The 20414-nt window shown below is 35.7% G+C and overlaps 1 protein-coding gene across 1 annotated transcript in view; it reads right to left on the bottom strand.

The window, feature by feature from the left end:
• ANKRD12 (ankyrin repeat domain 12) overlaps positions 1-20414 on the bottom strand; it is a 207261-nt gene that overhangs the window by 34042 nt on the left and 152805 nt on the right. Inside the window, exon 9 of the mRNA XM_036735930.1 lies at positions 11049-11196. Coding sequence (XP_036591825.1) covers positions 11049-11196 — 148 coding nt within the window. The remainder of the gene's footprint in view (positions 1-11048; positions 11197-20414) is intronic.

Raw genomic sequence — 20414 nt, forward strand, 5'->3', positions numbered from 1 at the left:
AGAAATTTTGAGTAGGGTGGAGTAAGGGGAAAAGAGAGATGATTTTGTAGTTTGAGACATTTTATGGCAACCAATAGGAGCACTGAGAATGGTCTCTAGTGGCATGAAGACCTAATAGGTTGCACATACCTAGTTAGACATATAGCAAATTGAAGATGATTCTATGTCTACATATCACTATTATACCATGACATCTGAGGCACAGTACGGATGGCCTTTTCCCCTTAGCTTAATTTTATTTTTTCCTATGTATTTGGGGCAAGTTACTAATAACTTTAGGGAATAATAAACCAGAATTTGAGTCCCAGCTAAACTCTTACATTTCCTTAAAGCTCTTAATGCTAAACTAGTGCCTTCCTTCCTTCTGTTGACCATCTCCAATTTATTCTGTCTGCATTTTATTTGTACATAGTTGTTGGCATGTTATTGGGTCCATTAAGACTGTCAGCTCTGTAAGAATAGGAACTATTTTTTTTTCTGCCATTCTTTGGGTGCTTGGACAGTGCTTGGAACATAGCAGGCACTTAATAAATATTTGATGATTTGATTTAATCCTTTTAAGTACGTTCTTCCACTTCAGTCAAATGGTTTGGACTGAAATTTCCTGGATACTATTTCATTCAAGTTTTACAAGCACCCAATGAAGGTTATGAAATATATACATATGGATAAAGAATAGCTCACATATATGGACAGCTGGATGGCCTAGTAGAGTGCTGGGTCTGTCATGTTAGCCAATCTGATAGGTGTGAGATAGTATCTCAGTTTTTTAAATTTGCATTTCTCTAATTATTAGTGATTTTAAAGCATTTTTTCATGTGACTACTGATAGCTTTGATTTCTTTTTCTAAAAACTGCCTGTTCATATTTTTTGACCATCTATCAATTGGGGAATGGCTCTGATTTTTTATAAATTTGGCTCAGTTGCAAAGCCCTTGTTACTTACCTTTATATACTGTGTACCTAATTTATTCCACCAATCAACCACTCTATTTCTTAGCCACTACCAGACTGTTTCAATAGTTATCACTTTGTAATACAGTTTGAAATACAGTACTGTTAGGCTGCCTTCCTTCACATTGTTTTTTTTTAACTGATTCTGCTGATATACTTGACCTTTTGTTTTCCAGATGAATTTTGTTATTATTTTTTCTAGTTCTATAAAATAATTCTTTGGTAGTTTGATTGGTATGACACTGAATAAGTAAATTAATTTAGGTAAAATTTTCATTTTTATTATTGGCTCAGCCTACCCATGAACAATTAATATTTCTCCAATTGTTCAGATCTGTCTTTATTTGTGTGAAAAGTGTTTTGTTCATATAGTTCATGGACATGTCTTAGCAGGCAGACTTTCAAGTATTTTATAGTGTCTGCAGTTATTTTAAATGGAATTTCACTTTCTATCTCTTCCTGCTGGGTTTTGCTGGTATTATATTGCAGTACTGATGATTCGTGAGGGCTTATTTTATATTCTTCAACTCTGCTAAAGTTCAACTAATTTTTTAGTTGATCCTCTAGGATTTTCTAAGTCTACCACCATCATTGTTGCTGTTCAATCTTTTCACTTGTGTCTGACTCTTCATGATCCATTTGGAGTTTTCTTGGCAAAGATACCAGGAGAGGTTTGCCATTTCCTTCTCCAGTTCATATTACAGATGAGGAAACAGAGGCAAACAGGGTTAAGTGATTTGCCCAGGATCGTATAGCTAATGTCTGACACTAAAGCTGAACTCAGTTCTTCCTAACTGCAGGCCTGGCTCTCTACCCACCATGCCATCTTGCTGCCCTATCTAGCATCATATTATCTGTAAAAAGTGTTAGTTTGTTTCTTCATTATCTATTCTTATTTCTTCAATTTCTTTTTCTTGTCTTATAGTTATAGCTAGTATTTTCTAGTACAATATTGGATGATGATAGTGATAATCCTCATGAGCTTTTTAAACCTTTAAAGTTCCTTGGCCATAGTAGTGTGCTGGTACTTTCAAAAACATTTTAATATTCACAAATCAACGTAAATATACAGAGAAATTTTTAGAGTAATCATTATTAACAAAGAACCCTTAAGATTCTCAAGATTCAATTTTTCAGTGGTGATAAATCCCTCCCCTCTGTTGAAATTTGGACACTCTAGAATAGAAGAGTCAAAAAGACGGACCTCAACACTTGCAAGTGCAGCCTGAACCAAGTTAAAATATAACTGTGAAATATTTAACAAAATAAATAAAAATACAATAAAACACCGATAATTTAAAAACCAAGTGAATATGTGGCCTGTAGGGATCCTTGTGTATGGATTGGTGGCCCTGTTTCTATTTGAGTTTAATACTGCTGCTCTAAAACACATTATAACCATATGTCTATAAATGCATGTATATGTGTACACATAGTACCTTTTCTTGTGCTTTTTTAATGCTTCTTTTGTTTCAAGAGCTACTTTAAGAAATCTTATGATAATGCCTCCTTCCTTCTGCTTATAATTAACATACTAACATCAGATGCCAAGTCTGAACTACCAACACACCTAATATATTTTTGTCTGAGAAAGAAAATGTAACTAACTCTCAATTACTCAGAGATTAAACAATTCAATTCAACAAACATTAAGATGACTGCCACATATAAGGAACTATCCTATGTACTCAGGATACAAACATAAGATTCTACTTTAGGATTTTTCAAACCATTCATTCTTTTTCTTCCTATGTCCCATTTTGGGGTCCATTAAATAAAAAAACCAGAAAACTATTTATTAATGCTTATACCATAGGGAAGACAAGAGAAATAAGAAGAAATAAAATCAAAAATTTTTTTCTCCAGGTGAAGTTTCAATGAGGAAGAATTTGAAACTACCTTTTAAAATAAAGCTTGGGGGTTATGAATGAATTTTAGTGATCTATGCTATCCTTGTTCTTCATTATTATAGATAATTATAGGTTGGCTAAAATATAATTTTTATAATTTGAATGTCACAGCAGAATCCCACATAGCTTCAAATGTCATGTATACAAACTAAATAAAATATACTGTTGGTAAGTGCATGTGATAGAAAAAATGGGGCTAAAAAAAGATTACTTGTGTACTAAAGGCAGGGATTTAATTTTATTCCTTTGAGCATGATGAAAATCTAGTAAAATCTTTTATTTTTGAATCCCATCTAATCATTTTTCTAATATTCAGGCAGAATATATTAACCAAATGGAAATTAAAATGTATGAAATGATTTTCAAGTTATCTTCTTTGATAATATATAACACAATGGGATACATTAATATTCTGTGAGAATGATGCTTCAGAATGTCTTTTTTGTGGGAGATGTTAAGTGATAACAATATGAAAAAAATTTTGAAGGTATAATGTCTAGTAGGGTAAATTTATAAGAAAGATTAATTTAGGTTAAACATCTTTTGTAAATAGTTTAATTCATGGTTCTATACACACACACACACACACACACACATATATATGTGTGTATATATATATATATATACACACATATATATGTGTGTGTATATATATATATATATATATATATATATATATATATATATATATATATACATAATTTCATTTCATCCCCATAACAAGCTTGTAAGATAAGTTGGGGCAGCATTGTTATTATTCTTAATATACAAATAACAAAACAAGCAGAAAAATTACTAGCTTAAAGTCACACTGCTAATTAGAGACAGTCAAATATCCTGACATTCTAATGTGGTACTATGTCTATGAAATTTTTGTCAGTGACTTGGTGCTGAGGCAGTGAGGAAGAGAGTTCATATTTCCTGGATAGATTCTAGACTAGAGATAATGAGTGAAAAATAGCTTTCAACATAGTTTGAAAATAAAAAAAGTAGCATAAATCAATGATCTTGTGATTTAACTGAATATGTTCAACTATCAGATAAATAAATCTACTAACCACCCCATTCTTTTTCCATTAAAAGGAGAAAATTCTGCTGGGATATTAGTCAAAGTGGTGTGACTTATTCTTTTTTCCCATTCTCTCAAATCCTGTTTAGTGGTTCCATTTTTAAGGTTGCCACAAGTTGTTTAGCTTGAATTTTTCCAATAATTTGTTCAATTCTATATTTTCTCTTTTATCTTCCTGTTATGTTCGTTCAAGTCTGAGAGAGGAACAACAAAGTCTTATACCATTAATGTGTCACTATTTATACTTAATAATATTAATGGTATTTTAGTATTTTAAAGAAATACTATCACTAACAGAAATTTTCTCACGAAACACTTTCTGAGTAGTAGACAATGTCTGAGTTTTGCTTTCTTATTCAATGTCATTCTTTTATGTTATTAGATTGATCAATATATCCACACTTAAAGTTATAAGAGTTACTTCATTTGTTTTTCTAGTAGTTTTTTGTTCTCCTTCCTCTTTTAAGGCAGTACTTTGTCCCTGTGATTGGTTTTGCTTAATCTACTTTGATGCAATCCAATTTCTGCAGGCTCTCTTCCCTCTAACATTAACTGAATATCAAAAACACATAAATATACTTAATAAATGACAAACCTTTAGTGTGAAGATATTTTAATTTTACCTATTTTCCTCCCAAATATTTTGCTCCCTCTTTATCCTGAAAAAATACATATCTCATTACTGAATCTATCAACACAGTTTAAGCAATGTTTTCCATAACCAAATCAGTGTGGAAAATGTTAAATCTTATCTATTCTCTTACCTGCTCTACTTCTTCGATGAAGCCTTCTCCAGTATCTCCAGTTGAAAGGCCCCTTTCCTTTCTCAAATTTTCCCAGTCTACTTTTCTGATCCTCTTTTTGTCTCCATCATATCTTATCTTGTGTCATACTTACTACTAGAGATGCCATTCTACATTGACCGACGTCAAATCATTACTGAGCACGCTTTAAGCCCTGCCTTTTAACTAGTTCTAAATCCATCTAGTTATACCATTACTTAGCACATACGTCCCCACCTTTTTCAAAAGAATAGCAGAAAAAAAATGTGATCAAATGTTTTGCTAAAATCCTGGCAAACTTCTGGGTATGGTGATGCATGACTATAACCCTGCTACTGGGGAGTCCGGGAATTCTGAGCGGCTGTAGGGATAAGCCCATCAACTGTCAGAACCAAGTCTGGCACCAGTGTGAGGATTCCCTGAGAAAAGAGGGCCCAAGGCTTCTTAGCATGTGGTGAATTAGCCCAGGTCAGAAACAGAACCTGTCAAGGCTTCTGTGCTAATAAGTGGTAGGATCATGCCAGGGAGCAGCCATGGCACTTTCAACATCAGTAAGATAGGGAGACCTTGTTCCTTTTCTCTCAAAAAAGTCCACATAAGAGGTGATGAAAGTTTGGATTAGAGTGCTGGCCAAGTCAAATGAAAGAAGGGGAAGAATGGGAGAAGAGATATCTATAGGTAGGCAAGACTCAGAAACTAACTGGATTTAGAGGTGAAAGGGAAGAGTCGGGGATGATTCCAAGGTTGCAAACATGAGTAGCTGGAAGAATGGCAACAAAAGCAGAGAAGTTAGAAAGAGGAATAAATTACGTCTATCCTACTGTCTATGCGCTTTGTATTTTCTTCAGCTATTGGCTGAAGTTAGGGACTATGTCCCAATAGTCAAGATGGGCTATATCTAGAACTACATTTTCATATTTGTTTTATTAACAAAAGCTATGATTTATGTTGAGCTTTGGAATTTTCAAAGTGCTGCAGATATAGTATCTCATTTGATCCTTTGCTATTACTTTTCTCATTTTACAGAGAAGGAAACTGAGACTGACAGAGGTTAAGTGACTTGCCCAGAGTCATGTGACTAGTAAGTATCTGAAGTAGTATTTCAACTCAGGTCTTCCTAAAACCAACTATTACCCAGCAGTCTTTAAGGGAATTGGCCAGGAAGACAATGCTTAAATTTGGGAATCTCTCAAAATATTGCCTATTTCTATCAAATTGCTATTTCCTTTTTTCTCTCTTTGTTCCTTTTCATCTTAATATGTGACTCAAAGAATCCCAGTAATCCCTTTGCCCTTTCCTACTATCATTACTATTAGCATAACATGTTTACAGAAAAAAAAATCCTTTCTTGATTGTAATTTTTTTCTTATAATGAGAAGGAAAATATTTATGATTCTATTTTAAAATTTAAATGACTTGGGGAAGCTAGGTGGCACAGCGGATAGAGCACCAGCCCTGGAGTCAGGAGGACCCGAGTTCAATCCGGCCTCAGACACCTGACACATTTACTAGCTGTGTGACCTTGGGCAAGTCACTTAACCCTAATTGCCCTGCCTTCCCCTCTGCAAAAACAAACCAAAAAACCAGCAACATAAAATTTAAAAGATTTAATTTCCAACAAGCATGTTTTAAAGAATAAAACCTGACTATCATAGGATCATAGTTTCTTTTCCCTAATGGGAAATGATCTTTTTTTATCTTTCATGTTCTTTTTTATGTCTATTCTATATCACAGTTTTCATATGATCATTTCAAAATGCTGCATATTTGTGTATATCACATTTCTCCTGACTAGACTGTAAGCCCCATTAAGGTAAGGAGTGTCTTAATTTTCTATCTCTCCAAACCACATTGTTTTACACAGAATAGTAGTTTAGGAGATGGCGTTTGAGTGGTTGAATGAATAATACTCTGAACTCTTTAGAAAAAAGGTACGAGGCTGTCACAAAATACCCAAGCAAAAATTTTTTAATTATTACTCTATTAAAAATTACATGGTTTTCAAAGGCTTTTTAAAAATTCAACAATTACAAAAAAAAAAAACAAACTACGAGCAGCTTAAATAAAGCCAAGATTGGGAAGGAGACATATCAAAGAATCATCATACAATTTCAGAACTGGAAGAAACCTCACAGATAATTTAATCCAAACAATAAAAGTATGAAGATCATCTCTACATCATTCTCAACAAATATTCATCCGGACTTGACTTTACACTTCCAGAGGCAGCTCATTCTACTTTTGCATAGTTCTAACTGGAAGATTTTCTTTACACTAAGTCCAAAATCTGCTTCTGTGCAATTCCCCCCATTTCTCCTAGTTCTGTCCTGGGGGGCCAAAAAGAAGTCAGTCAACAAGGATTTATAATGTGATCTCTGCCAGGCTCTGTTCTAAGGGCTGGGGATTCAAAGGCAAAAACGATCCCTGTTTTTAAGGAGCTTACATTCTAATTACTCTAATGTTTTTCTTCCACATGACAGCTATTACGTTCTGCATAAGTTTTCTCTTTTTCCAGGATAAATAATTCCTATTCTTTAATGAATCCCAGATGTCTTGTTCTTAAGGCCATTTACCACCCTAACTGTCTTTGTTTGAGTGTTTTCTGATTTATCAAAGTCCTTCCTAAAATAGGGAACCCAGAAGAAAACAAAACTCAAGATGTGGTTTGACCAGGATAGAGTTAAGTACAGTAAAATTATTTCCTTCTTCCTTCTGGACACTCTGCCACTATTAATGCAGCCAGAGACCATATAAGTTGTTATAGTTTTGTTTTCTTGATGATGATATCACACTGAGAATTATACTGGCTTGTAAGTCTACTAAGTAGACTATTGGCTCCAGATCGTTTTCAAATGAAGTGCGTTCTAGCCATGTCTCTAGCATCTTGCATTTGTAAAGGTTGATTTATTTACTTAGACTTAACTGTAGGTTTCAAAGGGCTTACAGTAGATAGAGTACCAGACCTGGAGTCAAGAAGACTCATCTTTCTGAGTTCAGATCTGACCTCAAATACTTACTAGTACTGTGAACCTGGGTAAGTCACTTAACCCTGTTTGTCTCAGTTTTCTCATCTGTAAAATGAGCTGGAGAAGGAAATGGCAAACCATTCCAATGTCTCTGCCAAGAAAAGCCCAAACGCAGTCATAAAGAGTTGAAAAACAACTGAACAACCACAATAACAAAGGTTTCAAAATCCTCAGCAAATTTTATCCTTATTCTGAGATGTCTGGAAAATTAAAACAAATAATGGAGGCCTTGTGAATAAATGAGTCAGAGTAGGATCTATGAATTAAAACAAATAATGGAGGCCTTGTGAATAAATGAGTCAGAGTAGGATCTATGAAATTTTTCATTTAAGGGAAAAGCATTCTGTTTAGTAATACTTAATTTGAAACTTACATACTTAAAAAAAAAACAAAATTAAAAAAAAAAACAACTTATGCACTCTGAAGAAGCATTAGACCTGGCATGTAAAGCCAGATAAAGCATTTATATAAACTGTCTACTTATAAACACTTAATTCATGACTGACACACAAACTGGGATAAGTTGTAGGGAAGTAGAGTCTAGAATCTTTATCCTTGTTTCCTGTAAGGTGAAATGAAGTTGGGTCCTAATTCACAATATTCAGGGAGGGATTGATCTACAGATCCCTCTTCTTATGCTAAGGTAGTATATCTTCTCTTATATATGAGAATTATTATAAATTAATTATATATTAAATTATTGCTGCCCAGAAATCTTTTTCCCTGCCACCGCTTTCCCCCAACCTTACCTACTCTCAGATATACGCTGCTTTCAAAAACAAAAATGTACAAAAACAGAAAGACTTGCCAGTACCTCAGATCCTATGACCAGAGAAGCTGATAAATTATGGAAATGTGTTCCAGGGTTGCTGAGCCAAAACCAAGAATTCATTTTTCTCTAGAAACAATGCTATATATGGTGTTTAAGTATAATCGAAATAGTACTATTAATGTAGCAGACTAGCCCTGGGTACCTCCCATGGAGCTGCACTTGTATTCTGGCCCTTTGCTTGAAGAGTATGTGCCATTTTGAGGGGACATAATTCCTCTTTATTGGTGATTCCTGTTACTGGGAAGGTTACATCAAAGATGACTAGTGATTCATACAGGAAGACGTGCCCACACTATGGTATATGTAAAACCGCAGATAACCATCATGGGTTCTTTAAAAGTACCAGAGGGTAGAGCTGTTTAGAATGGTGTTGGATCTCTTCTCCCAATGACCCTAGTCTGACCCCATCTGTCCAGATCCCACTAGGATCTCTCTCTCCCAACTGTAGAGGCTGTTGTATTGGGGACAGATATGGACACTCACACTCCCTCCATTAGAGGGAGTCACCAACTATAATCTTGCTGGTAAGATGAAGGAGGACCCTAGGGACCACCATGCCTTTTACATATAGGCGCTTAATTCCTATAGGTGTTGTTTCCCCAAAGAGAACTTAAGCTCTTTGAGAGAAGGTACAATCTCTTCTATTTATCTGACAAGACTTTAGTTCCACATCTGAAACACAGTAAGTACTTAAATGCAAATTCCATATAAGAGCTGAGGAGGAAATGCTCCACCTCCCCTGGGATGCATTTGGTGTTCTCTTTCCCTTGGATTTCCAGCAAAGGGAGAGGAGGAGCTCCCCACCCCCACCCCAGGAAATAGAACAACGCCTAGCTACCAAGCACGTCCTTAAGAAGTTTCTGTGTTATCTAGAAAGGTTCTTGTCCTTCAGCAGGGCCCATGTGTAGTTTCATGGAAGTGCCCCAGTTCTCTTGCCACTATGTCATTAAAAATGTCAGGAACATTATGGATAAATAAACTTTTGTGGGCTGGCTTGGGAAGCTACCCACCATTTGGAGCATCACTGAAAATAGCCAACTTATAAAAAATAATCTGTATATTTGAGAAAGATTACCTTAGGGAATATTAGCTTAACTGTGAGCAGTGAAAGTAAGAGGAAAGGCAGACAGGCCCAGGTTTAGAAGTACAAGATATGTAAGATCTTCCAGAGAGGAATGAAAGTGTGTGGGGAAGAGGAGGAAGAGAATTCCCCAAGGCCATCCTGTGGGTCCCTATTAGGAGCTTTCCCCGGGGGATAAGAAGAGGCTAGGAGGGGGTGAAGGAGTCTGAGGAGGCAATAGAACTTTTGCAAGTTACCTCTTTGTAAGTAGGAAGATGAATTACAGAGTCCTAGTAGTTGGAAAGTATCTCAGAGGTCATCTAGTCCAACCAATACCCAACTAATGACTCATCCTTGAAAAGTCCTCATCTAACTATTTAAACACCTCTGGTGACAATAAACTCACATTAAGTCTGTATTCGCTTCCATTTTTGAAGTTTTAATTCAAAGAGTTTTCAATCTGGAGCCAGGACCTCAGAAACAGTACCTAGTCTGAACTCATCATTACTCAGATGAGGAAAAGGAAGCTTAGAGGAGTTAAATAACTTGTCTATGATCATATAGCTACTGTCAGAAATGGAATTTGAACGTAGGTCTTTCTAACTTCAAGCTAACGCTATATCTACTGTCTGCCTCTCTTAATTGTTAGGAAATTTTTTCTTGAGTAAAAGTTTGCTTTGTACTTTTACTCCCTGGGTTCCTGAGCGACAAAGAGAATAATTCTAACCTTTTTTCATGAAATAACCTTTTGACTACTTGAAGACAGAATCAGAGATTCCTGTAAACCTTTTCTTTTCCATGTTAAACATTCTCACTTCCTTAACAGATCTTTGAACGGAATGGTTTTGAGTTTTTACACACTGTGTTCACACTTCTCTAAATGTGCTCCAGCTTGTAAATGTCTCATATAAAATGTGGCAACCTAGAACTGGATCCACTACTTCAAATGTAGTCTGACTAGGGAAGATTTCCATGGGAATATCACTTTCCTTACTGGGTACACCACACTTCTATCAATTCTGCCTAAAATGCTATTAGCTTCTTTTGCTGTCATGTCATACCACTCATTCATTTTGAACTTAGCTCATAGTCCATTAGAATTCTTATGCCTTCTTCACAAGAACTATTTTTCTAGCCATGTATCCCCCAAACTGTATTTGTGAATTTGGTTTGGAAGAAGGAAAGTGCAGCTATCTTCTTTGGGAGAGAAGTGATAAGACCTATACTATACTACAGATATACTTCAACAACTTATACACATTGAGAAAAAGTGCACATTAAGCTAATTAGGGGAATTATTTGCTAACATTACTCAAACAAGGTCAACAAATTTTATGGGTCATGAACTAATCCATAATGCTACCTTAAACATCCAGCCAATGAGATGATCTAACATGCATTCTTGTGGAACTAACCTGTAAAGCTCTCATCGTCATCGGACAGAGGCACTTCTCTTTTCAGAAGTAGTTCTAATTCTTCCGTCTCTGCTACATCCACTGGTCGTGCCCCATGTTTGTTGGCTTGAAATGCATTTCCACCATGTCGAAGAAGTAGCTTGACAATCTGCAACATTAAGCAATTTAAATTCTTTAAATTCTATAAATGTAATTGAATTCAACCCTCATTTATTAAGCACCTATTATGTGCAGAGCAGAGCACTGTATTAGGTGCTAAAGGCAATAAAAGTAAGGTATCAATTCCTGACTTCATGATAGCTGTGACACAGATGAACATTAACTAGTGTTTTCCATTGTTTAAATTTTAGAATCAATACAAACAGGATTTACAGATGAATTATAGCTAAAATATTTTAAAAAATTAAACGGATTAGAAGATTCACAATGAATTCAACAATGAAATGTTTTCATGTGGTTGACCCAGGATTATTAGGGAAAACAGGAAAAAAAAAAGGATCATTAAACTATGGATCATCATCTTATAAAACTAGATTGATAGATTATTCAAAAAATTCTAATAAATTGACATATGTAAAATAATTTACTTATAGATGACATACATGATCTAACTGCATATGGCTGAAATATCTATCTCAGGGTCTTAACAAGTTTCTTTAAGTGGAACCATTACTGCTACTGAACCATAAACATCTAGTCATTCAGGAAAAAATATTAACTGGAAAGACTCAGGCCTGTAATATCTCAATTTGCATAATGGAATTAGAAAGACCTGAGTTCAAATCCAGTCTCAGACACTTGCTAATTGTATGTAGAGAAGAAAGACAGAAGAGAAAGAAAAGTGACAAACAGCTTTTTAATCGCACATAGCCTATAATTCCAGGCATGTATTTTTTGGGGGAGACAGCACAGGGGTGTCCACACCTTAATTTTATCAATGTAGGGAGCTTCTGGTGGGAAACACCTTCAGTAACGAGTCTGCAGTTTACAGTTGAAAGGTTAAGTGGGGAAAGGAATAAACATTTATAAACTGCTGACTATGTGTAAGGTACTATGCTAAGCAGTATTTTACAAATATCTCATGTGGTTAAGTAACAGGTAATGTGTTATCAATGGTGGGCCTTAAAACCACGTGTCCCTGACCTCACGACTACATTTCCATGTGTCTATGTTGTTCTTCAGTTGTTTTCAGCTGCGTCAAACTCTTTGTGATCCCATTTGGGGTTTTCTTGGCAAAGATATTGGAGGGATTTGCCATTTCCTTTTCCAGCTCATTTTTTGCAGATTAGAAAACTAAGGCAAATAGGGTTAAGTGACTTGCCCATGGTCACCTGACTAGTAAGTGTCTGAGGTCAGATTCGAACTCAGGAAGATGAATCTTCCTGACTCTAGGCCCAGCATTCCAACCACTGTGCTACATAGCTGCCCTCCCCTATATCTATAGTCGGCAGAAATTATTAGCTTTTCTTGCTTCTAAAAATGGCATAATCAGTTTTCTATTTCCCTACTGGAAGGGAACCAGAAAGTCTTTTGAAAATCTGTGCATGCAAGCCTATAGGGCATATTCTGAGAGTATAAAAATATGACATCCTCCATAAAATTTCCATTCCAGTGCCTTACTATGGAATGGAAATGACCTTGTGTTCTCTGAGGCCTCATGAGTGGAACAAAAGCTACAGAAGTTCTTAGTAAGCAGGAAAGGGTTTAAACATGGTCCTGGTGATAAAAGAGGTTTAAGGAATAGACCAGTTAAATTTGGAGAGGCTCTATACATATTGGTGAGGTTTTTGGCCAAAACAATTTTCCTGTCTTCATTTATATTTTGTTTGTGCCTTAGAATGTGATCAATTTTTATAAATGCTTGAAGAATATTTAAATAAGGAAATTCCCTAATATTTTCAGTTCTCATATGGCTTTCAAATCTATTTTTTTCCAGTGTTCTATGCAAGCCTGTGAATTCGTATTTTTCTTTATCTGCCCTGCTGTACTCAGTGTGATGGTGAAGGCACTTTCTTTTAATGTTATTCTGTCCGTAATCTTTTTGGCAACTTGTTTAAATTTTCCTTTAAAAATTTAATTGCATGTGTTTATTGATCTATTTTCCGTGTAAACTGTTAGGAATGATAAAGTTTCCATGTTTCTCTCTCAGTGACTTCTGATTTGAATTTAACATTGTGTAATATCTTAACTATAGCTCCTGATTTTCTGAAGTGAACTAATACATAATAAGTTTTATTCCAAATAGTAATTTTAAAATCTGAAAATGTCTTCCTGTTTTAAGTTTGCTTCCTGTAAGAAACCTGTTTTTTCCTGTCATATTATTATCTATTTTGTCAACCTCTTCTGTTTTACAGGGCAATTCAATAAATTTATGTTTAAAGTATTAATTGTTTGTAATAGTAATTAAGGTGGGATTTTTTGCTGTTGACCTTTAATGATTCTGGCCTTTGTTTCAATGGGGCAGATAAAGTGGAATGTTTTTGCATTTCTCAGCACTGAGACAATTGGGAGTCACTGATTTGTATCTGATGTGATATTGGGGGTGGGGAACTTTTCCACACCCAGCCTGGATGAGGTCTGGCCTGAACAGGATACATAAGTACAGAAGTTAGCTCTCAGCCACAGCAGGAGTGGCACACGACTCTGGGCCAGCCACTGTGATGAGCTCCCTGGAAGAAGACTCAGATGTTGATGACCACAAATTGTATTTGGTCTGTAATTCAGGGTGCTGGTTTTTTCCCCTGAACTAAGTAAATGATATTTGTATGCTGGATTAAAGTAAGATTGTTAACACCTTAATGTTGCTCTCCTAAGTAAAGCAGATGAAAAGGAGCTGGGCTTGCAGCGTTACTTGAGCTGGTTGTTGTTGGCTTTACACAACCTCACAGCAGCTGCTAGCCGGATTGTTGAAACATTGTTAAATTTATTTTTTCCTTTATCATACTCTAATATATTACTTGTCACTATCAGTAAGGAGGCTTACATAACTTAGTTAATTATAACTGGATCAATGTGAAGGGCACCAGATATAGAATGAGAAGAGCTGGGTTCAGATCACAGCTGTGTCTCCTAGGAGTTGTCTTTTTGGGATCTTTTTGAGGAGGCGATCTGTGGATTCTTTCAATTTCTATTTTACCCTCTGTCTCTAGAATATCACGGCAGTTCTCCTTAATAATTTCTTGGAAGATGATATCTAGGCTCTTTTTTTGATCATGACTTTCAGGCAGTTCAATAATTTTTAAATTATCTCTCCTGGATCTATTTTCCAGGTCAGTGGTTTTACCAATGAGAGATTTCACATTGTCTTCCATTTTTTCATTCTTTTGGTCCTGTTTTATAATATCTTGATTTCTCATAAAGTCACTAGCTTCCACTTACTCCAATCTAATTTTTAAGATAGTATTTTCTTCAGTAGTCTTTTAGACCTCCTTTTCCATTTGGGTAATTCTGCCTTTTAAGGCATTCTTCTCCTCATTGGCTTTTTGAAGTTCTTTTGCCATTTGAGTTAGTCTATTTTTTAAGGTGTTGTTTTCTTCATTTTTTTTTGGGTCTCCTTTAGCAAGTCATTGACTTATTTTTCACGGTTTTCTTGCATCATTCTCATTTTTCTTCCCAATTTTTCCTCTACTTCTCTTTCTTTTCCAAATCCTTTTTGAGCTCTTCTATGGCCTGAGACCAGTTCATGTTTTTCTTGGAGGCTTTTGATGCAGGCTCTTTGACTTTGTGGACTTCTTCTGGCTGTATGTTTTGGTCTTCTTTGTCACCAAAGAAAGATTCCAAAGTCTGAGACTGAATCTGAGTGCGTTTTCGCTGCCTGGCCACGTTCCCAGCCAACTTACTTGACCCTTGAGTTTTTCATGGGAGTATGACCGCTTGTAAAGAGTACTTTGTTCCAAGCTTGAGGGGATGCGCTGTTGTTTGCAGAGCTATTTCTATACAGCCAGCTCTGCCACACCAGCACTCCTCCTCCCCCAAGGACCACCAACCTGGACCTGACTCAGATCTTAAGCAGGCTCTGCACTCCTGCTCTGATCCACTACTTAATTCCTCCCACCAGGTGGGCCTGGGGCTGGAAGCAATACACCTCATCCAGCGACCATCCAGGCTGTCCTGGGCTGGAGCCCTGCTTCCCTCTGCTATTTTGTGGGTTCTGCAGTTCTAGAATTTATTCAGAGCCATTTTTATAGGTTTTTGGAGGTACCTGGCAGGGAGCTCATGCAAGTCCCTGCTTTCTAGCCACCATCGTGGCTTCACCCCCAACAAGACTGATTTTAAAAAGGGAAAGTAGAAGTATTGGGGTGATAACCAGAAGCAAAACACACCATACAACTTCTTAGGGTCAACTATGAAATGGAAAAAGAAAAGGAAAAAGGCAAAACCAGTGATTCACATATGGCCCTTAAAGTGATATATGGTGGGAGGACTGGGATTGGATTGGTTCTAAGCAACATAAATTACAGAAACTTAGCTGTCACACCCTAACTCACACCCTCATAGAGTCAAACCGGAGGGGGCAACATGTACACAAGTAAGTACAAGACAATTTTGAAGAGAAGGCACCAACAGCTGGGGCGGGAGAATCAGGAGTTAGGGTTAATGCAGAAGGTATACTTAAGCTGGTCTAGATATTAAATCTAGATATTCTAAGAGATGAAGGTGAGTTGAAAGGAGATTCCCTTCATAGTGGACAGTGTATGCAAATGCACAGAACTGGAAGAGGTAGTGCTATGTGTTTCTGAAAGGCAATTTTCAATAAAGCTGGAAAGTTAGGTTGGGGTCAGTTTGTGAAGGGCTTTAAAATGGCAAACAAACAAACTTCTACTTGATCCATAGTAAAGGAAAATTATTGGAGATTACTGAGCAAAGGAGTCACATGGTTAGATCTGTACTTTGGGGAAGTCACTTTGGCAGTTGTGTGGAGAAAGGAATGGAGGGGAGAGAGAATTGAGGCAGGAAGACCAAACAGAATGCTACTGCAATAGTTCTGGCAGGAGGTGATGGTACACTGCACTAGTAAGAACTATGAGAGTGGTGAGAAAGAGATGGATACAAGGGATGTTGAGAAGGCAGAAACAAGATTTAGCAACTGACTGGATATGTGGGGTGAGAGTGAGGAATCAAAGATGACACTGAAGCTGCAAACCTCAGTGACTGGAAGGACAATGGTCCCTCAATGCAAAACAAAAAAAAAAGTTTAAAATTTCTAATAGGCAGTTGGTAAAGACTAGGAGAATAACTATATCTAGATATACAGATCAGGAGTCATCTGCATTGAAATACTAAACCTGTTTGAGGTGATGAGGTTATTGAGAAGGTATGAGGAGAGAAGAGGGCACAGGAAAGAGCCTTGGGGAACACCCACAGTTTAGGGGATATGATATGGAGGATCCATGGCAAGAGTGAGAGAGAACAAATTTTTAGCCCTTATTCTTTCATTGGTATCTTTGTCATGACACGTTAACAAGGAGATTGCCCTCAGCAAAAGAGACTGAGAAGCAAAAGTGAGAAAGGGAAGAAAAGAACCAAGAGAACAGTCAGGAAAACAGAAAGAAAGGAGAAATTATACTGGAGAAGAAAGTCAGCAACTTCAGATGCTGCAGACAGGTCAAACAGGATGAGGAATGATTTGAAAAAATTAGCAGTTAGAGATCTCTGTTAACTTTGGGGAAAGCAGTTTCAGTTGAGTGAGGTTGGTGGGTTTTTGTCTAAAACTAAAAGGCAGCCTTATTTGTAACAGAGTAACACAACAAGCTTTCTCAACAATACTGGGGGTAAAGCAAAGGGTCCTATTATCTCCACTGTTGCTTGATACAACACTAGAAATGCTCACTACAGCAATTAGACGGAAAAAAAAGAAGGGAAGAAAGATTGACAAAAAGATTTTCAGATAACATAATAAATTAGAGAAACTGAGATTCAGGGAAAAAAATAAAGCAATAGCTTCATTAAAGTATCATAATATAAAATGCACCTAAATAACTGAAAAATTTTCTAAATGTTACTAATAAACCTAGAAGTAAAAGATAGAAAGAAACACATTTCAAGATTGCTACATAAAGCACAAAATATTGTTTAAACCTACCAAGACACATGTAAGACCTATGCAATTACAAAATGATCTTTACAGAAATAAAAGACAAAAAATTAGAGAGTCATTCATTTTTCATAGTTGCATCATACCATTATATTTAAAGAGATGATACTACTCAAATTAGTTTACAGGTTTAATGCAATGCCAGACACACAAGGAGTTACTTTACAGTATTAGATAAGATAACCACAAAATTAATTTGTCGGAATAAAAAGTCTAGAACATCTCAATGGACATAATAAAAAAAAAGAAACGAAACAGGCTAGCATTGACATTTCAAACTAAGTTATAAAACAGACTTCAAAACTATATAGTTCTGGTTAAAAGAAACACAGAAAGGTAGAACACATTTGGTAAGCAAAGGAGTGAATCAAGAGAACACAGCAGTTAGGTTCTTGATAAACCCACACAAGCTACTAGTGGAAGGACTTCCTATCAATATTCAATAAGAATTACTATGAAAACTATAACAAATCTGGAAGGAGAAAAGTTTAGATTAGCCTTTTAAGTCAAATATGATAAGCTCCAGATGGACATTCCAATAATCCAATGGATCTGTTATCTCATGGATGTGGATAATCTGATAATGCAGATAACAACTCATCAATGCTTGGCAATGCTATGTAACTCTTGGCCTCTTTCTCTCAAAAGTTTTCTATAGTGAGGTACAACCGGTGTGCTGTGGAATTTCCTTCTTGACTCATCATGACAAAGATACCAATGAAACACTAAAGGCTAAAAATTTGTTATCTCTCATTCTTGCCATGGATTCTCTTTGGATGGATCATCTTTCCAAATTAAAAAAAAAGCAGTTATTTTACTTTGAACTTAACACTAAATAAAATTAGCATTTCCATTAACATAACAGAAAAAAAGAATTATATATGATACTACAACTCTATCAAGTACATTTTGCTCTTCTTTTTAAAGTATATAATAAATTCAACATGTAACTTTCAAAGATGACTTGCTTATCTTTGATACTTTGATACAGGTGGCATGCTTCATCACTGGTTCCCCTGTAGACTTGGTTAGGAATTATTGACCATAGTTCCTAAGTTTTTCAAAGGTGTTTTCCTTTACAATGTTTTTGTATAAACTCTTCTCCTTATTCTGCTATATTCACTCTATATGAGTTTACACAAGTCTTCCTAGGTTTCTTTTTTTGGTCATTTCTCCTAGTGCAACAGTATTTTATTATATCCACATGCCATAATTTGTTCAGCCATTCACCAAGTGCTGCCCATTTAAAAAAACATATATTTATTTAATTACAACCTTTACATCACTTCTTTATAATTTCTGGATTTTCATTTTCATATATTGCAGTAGCCTGTTCATGTTCATGAATCTCTCCATTGCCTTTCGGATGATCTTCAATTCTTAGAAGAGTGTAGTATTTGGTTACTCTCAAACATAAAACACCAGAATATTGATATTAAAAAGACAGACCTTTGTTTAAAGGAGAAGTTTGGGGTTCCTAAAATAACTGAAATTTCTATTTGTTTTATAAAAAAATTTTCATAGATGTCTTTTGTTTTTTACTTTACTATAGCTTTCACCAGCATTCCTTTCCTTTATCCTGTTCCTCCTAGGGAGCCACCCCTTAGAGTAAATAGTATTTTTAAAGGCAAAAAAAAGGGAAACGAAAAAAATCAGTAAACCAATAAATACACTGGAAAAGTCCAAAACACATGTGCAATGTGCAACACCCACAGTCCTATAATCTCCTGGAAGAGGTGGGTTGGAAGGACCCTCTCATATCTCTTCTTTCAAGCCATATTTGTTCTTTACAATTTTGCAACATTCACTTTTGATTTTTCTTTTATGTGTAGTTGTTCTTTCCATCTACATTATTGTAGTTGTATATGTTGTTTTCTTGGTTCTGCTTACTTCACTCTGCATCAGGTCAAGTACGTCTTTTCCATTCTTCTCTGTATTCATTTCTTATAAGATGGCAATATTCCATTAGATTCATGTAGTAGTGATACACACACACACACACACACACACATTTTATCTTTTGTAATAGGGAGTTCTTTCCTAATTTAAATTTTCCATCTTTTTTTTTAAAAAAATTGCATTACTGAGTTCCATTGTTTCTGATTCTGCCTTGTCTAGTCTATTTCATAAATCTACTTATTTAATCAGTACCAGATGGTTTTTGATGACTATTGCTTTATAATATAGTTTAAGGCATAGAAGTGCTATTCTTCATTTGTCTCTATCTCTTTTCATCATTTTCCTTGATATTCTAAATCTTTTCTTTTTCCAAAGTAATTGTTATTATTCTATCAAATTCTGTAAGGAATCCTTTTGACAATTTGATTAGTATAGCATTAAAGTGCAAATTAAATTTGGTACTATTGTCATTTTATTATTTTAGCCCAGCCCAGCCATGGGCACTGAATATTTCTCCAGCTATTTAAGTTGTTCTTTATTTCTTTAAGGAGTATTTTGTAATTGAATCTATACAAATCTTTTCCGTGCTTTAGTAGATTGATTCCCAGATACCTGATGTATTTTTGGAAGTAATTTGGAAGGAGAACTGCCCTTTTTAAAAAAAAACTCTGAGAGGTGCTGTTATCTCCATTTTACAGATGAGGAAACTGAGGCAGGAAGTGACTTGCTCCAAATCACACAGGTACTAAGTTTTTGGGACCAAATTTGAACTTAGGTCTTCCTGACTCCAGGCTGAGTATTTTATCCACCGAGTCAACTAATTGTGTCAGCAGCTCATGATGCCATGCTCTTTCCAAAATACACAGCATTGAACAGACAGTTAAATGCAATCAAGTCCCATCACTTTTCCCTTCTCCATTTCTGAAATCAATTCCTTATCCACATTCAACGTATGTGTTAAATGAGTGATCTGATATACTATCTCAATGGATTGGCATGGCAATCTAAGAAAACGGCCTAGTTTGGCCAGAAAGGCATTTTTCATAGATTTAGTTTTTCCTGTATGACTTATGTTGCTCTCTTTTTAGTTACTATTAATCTCATTGAGAAAGGATCCCAGGGCCTCATCAGGTGTTGAATCATTTCCCTTTGTTTTGTAGTATTTATAGATTCCTGAACTCTTTTACTATATCTGGAGGTCATATTTCCTTTTGCTCTTAATGTTTTCTTTGTTTATCTGGTTACGTTCAAGGTCTTTGAAATTTATTCTTCTTACGATCTTTAGTGATTTCAGTATTTTTCCCCTTATCTTCCCCTATTGCTCAATTTCTGACTCTCCCTTTCTCCTCTCCCATATCCTGTCATGGCAGTTT

Source organism: Trichosurus vulpecula, chromosome 1 (assembly GCF_011100635.1).
Source record: "Trichosurus vulpecula isolate mTriVul1 chromosome 1, mTriVul1.pri, whole genome shotgun sequence".
NCBI lineage: Eukaryota > Metazoa > Chordata > Mammalia > Diprotodontia > Phalangeridae > Trichosurus > Trichosurus vulpecula.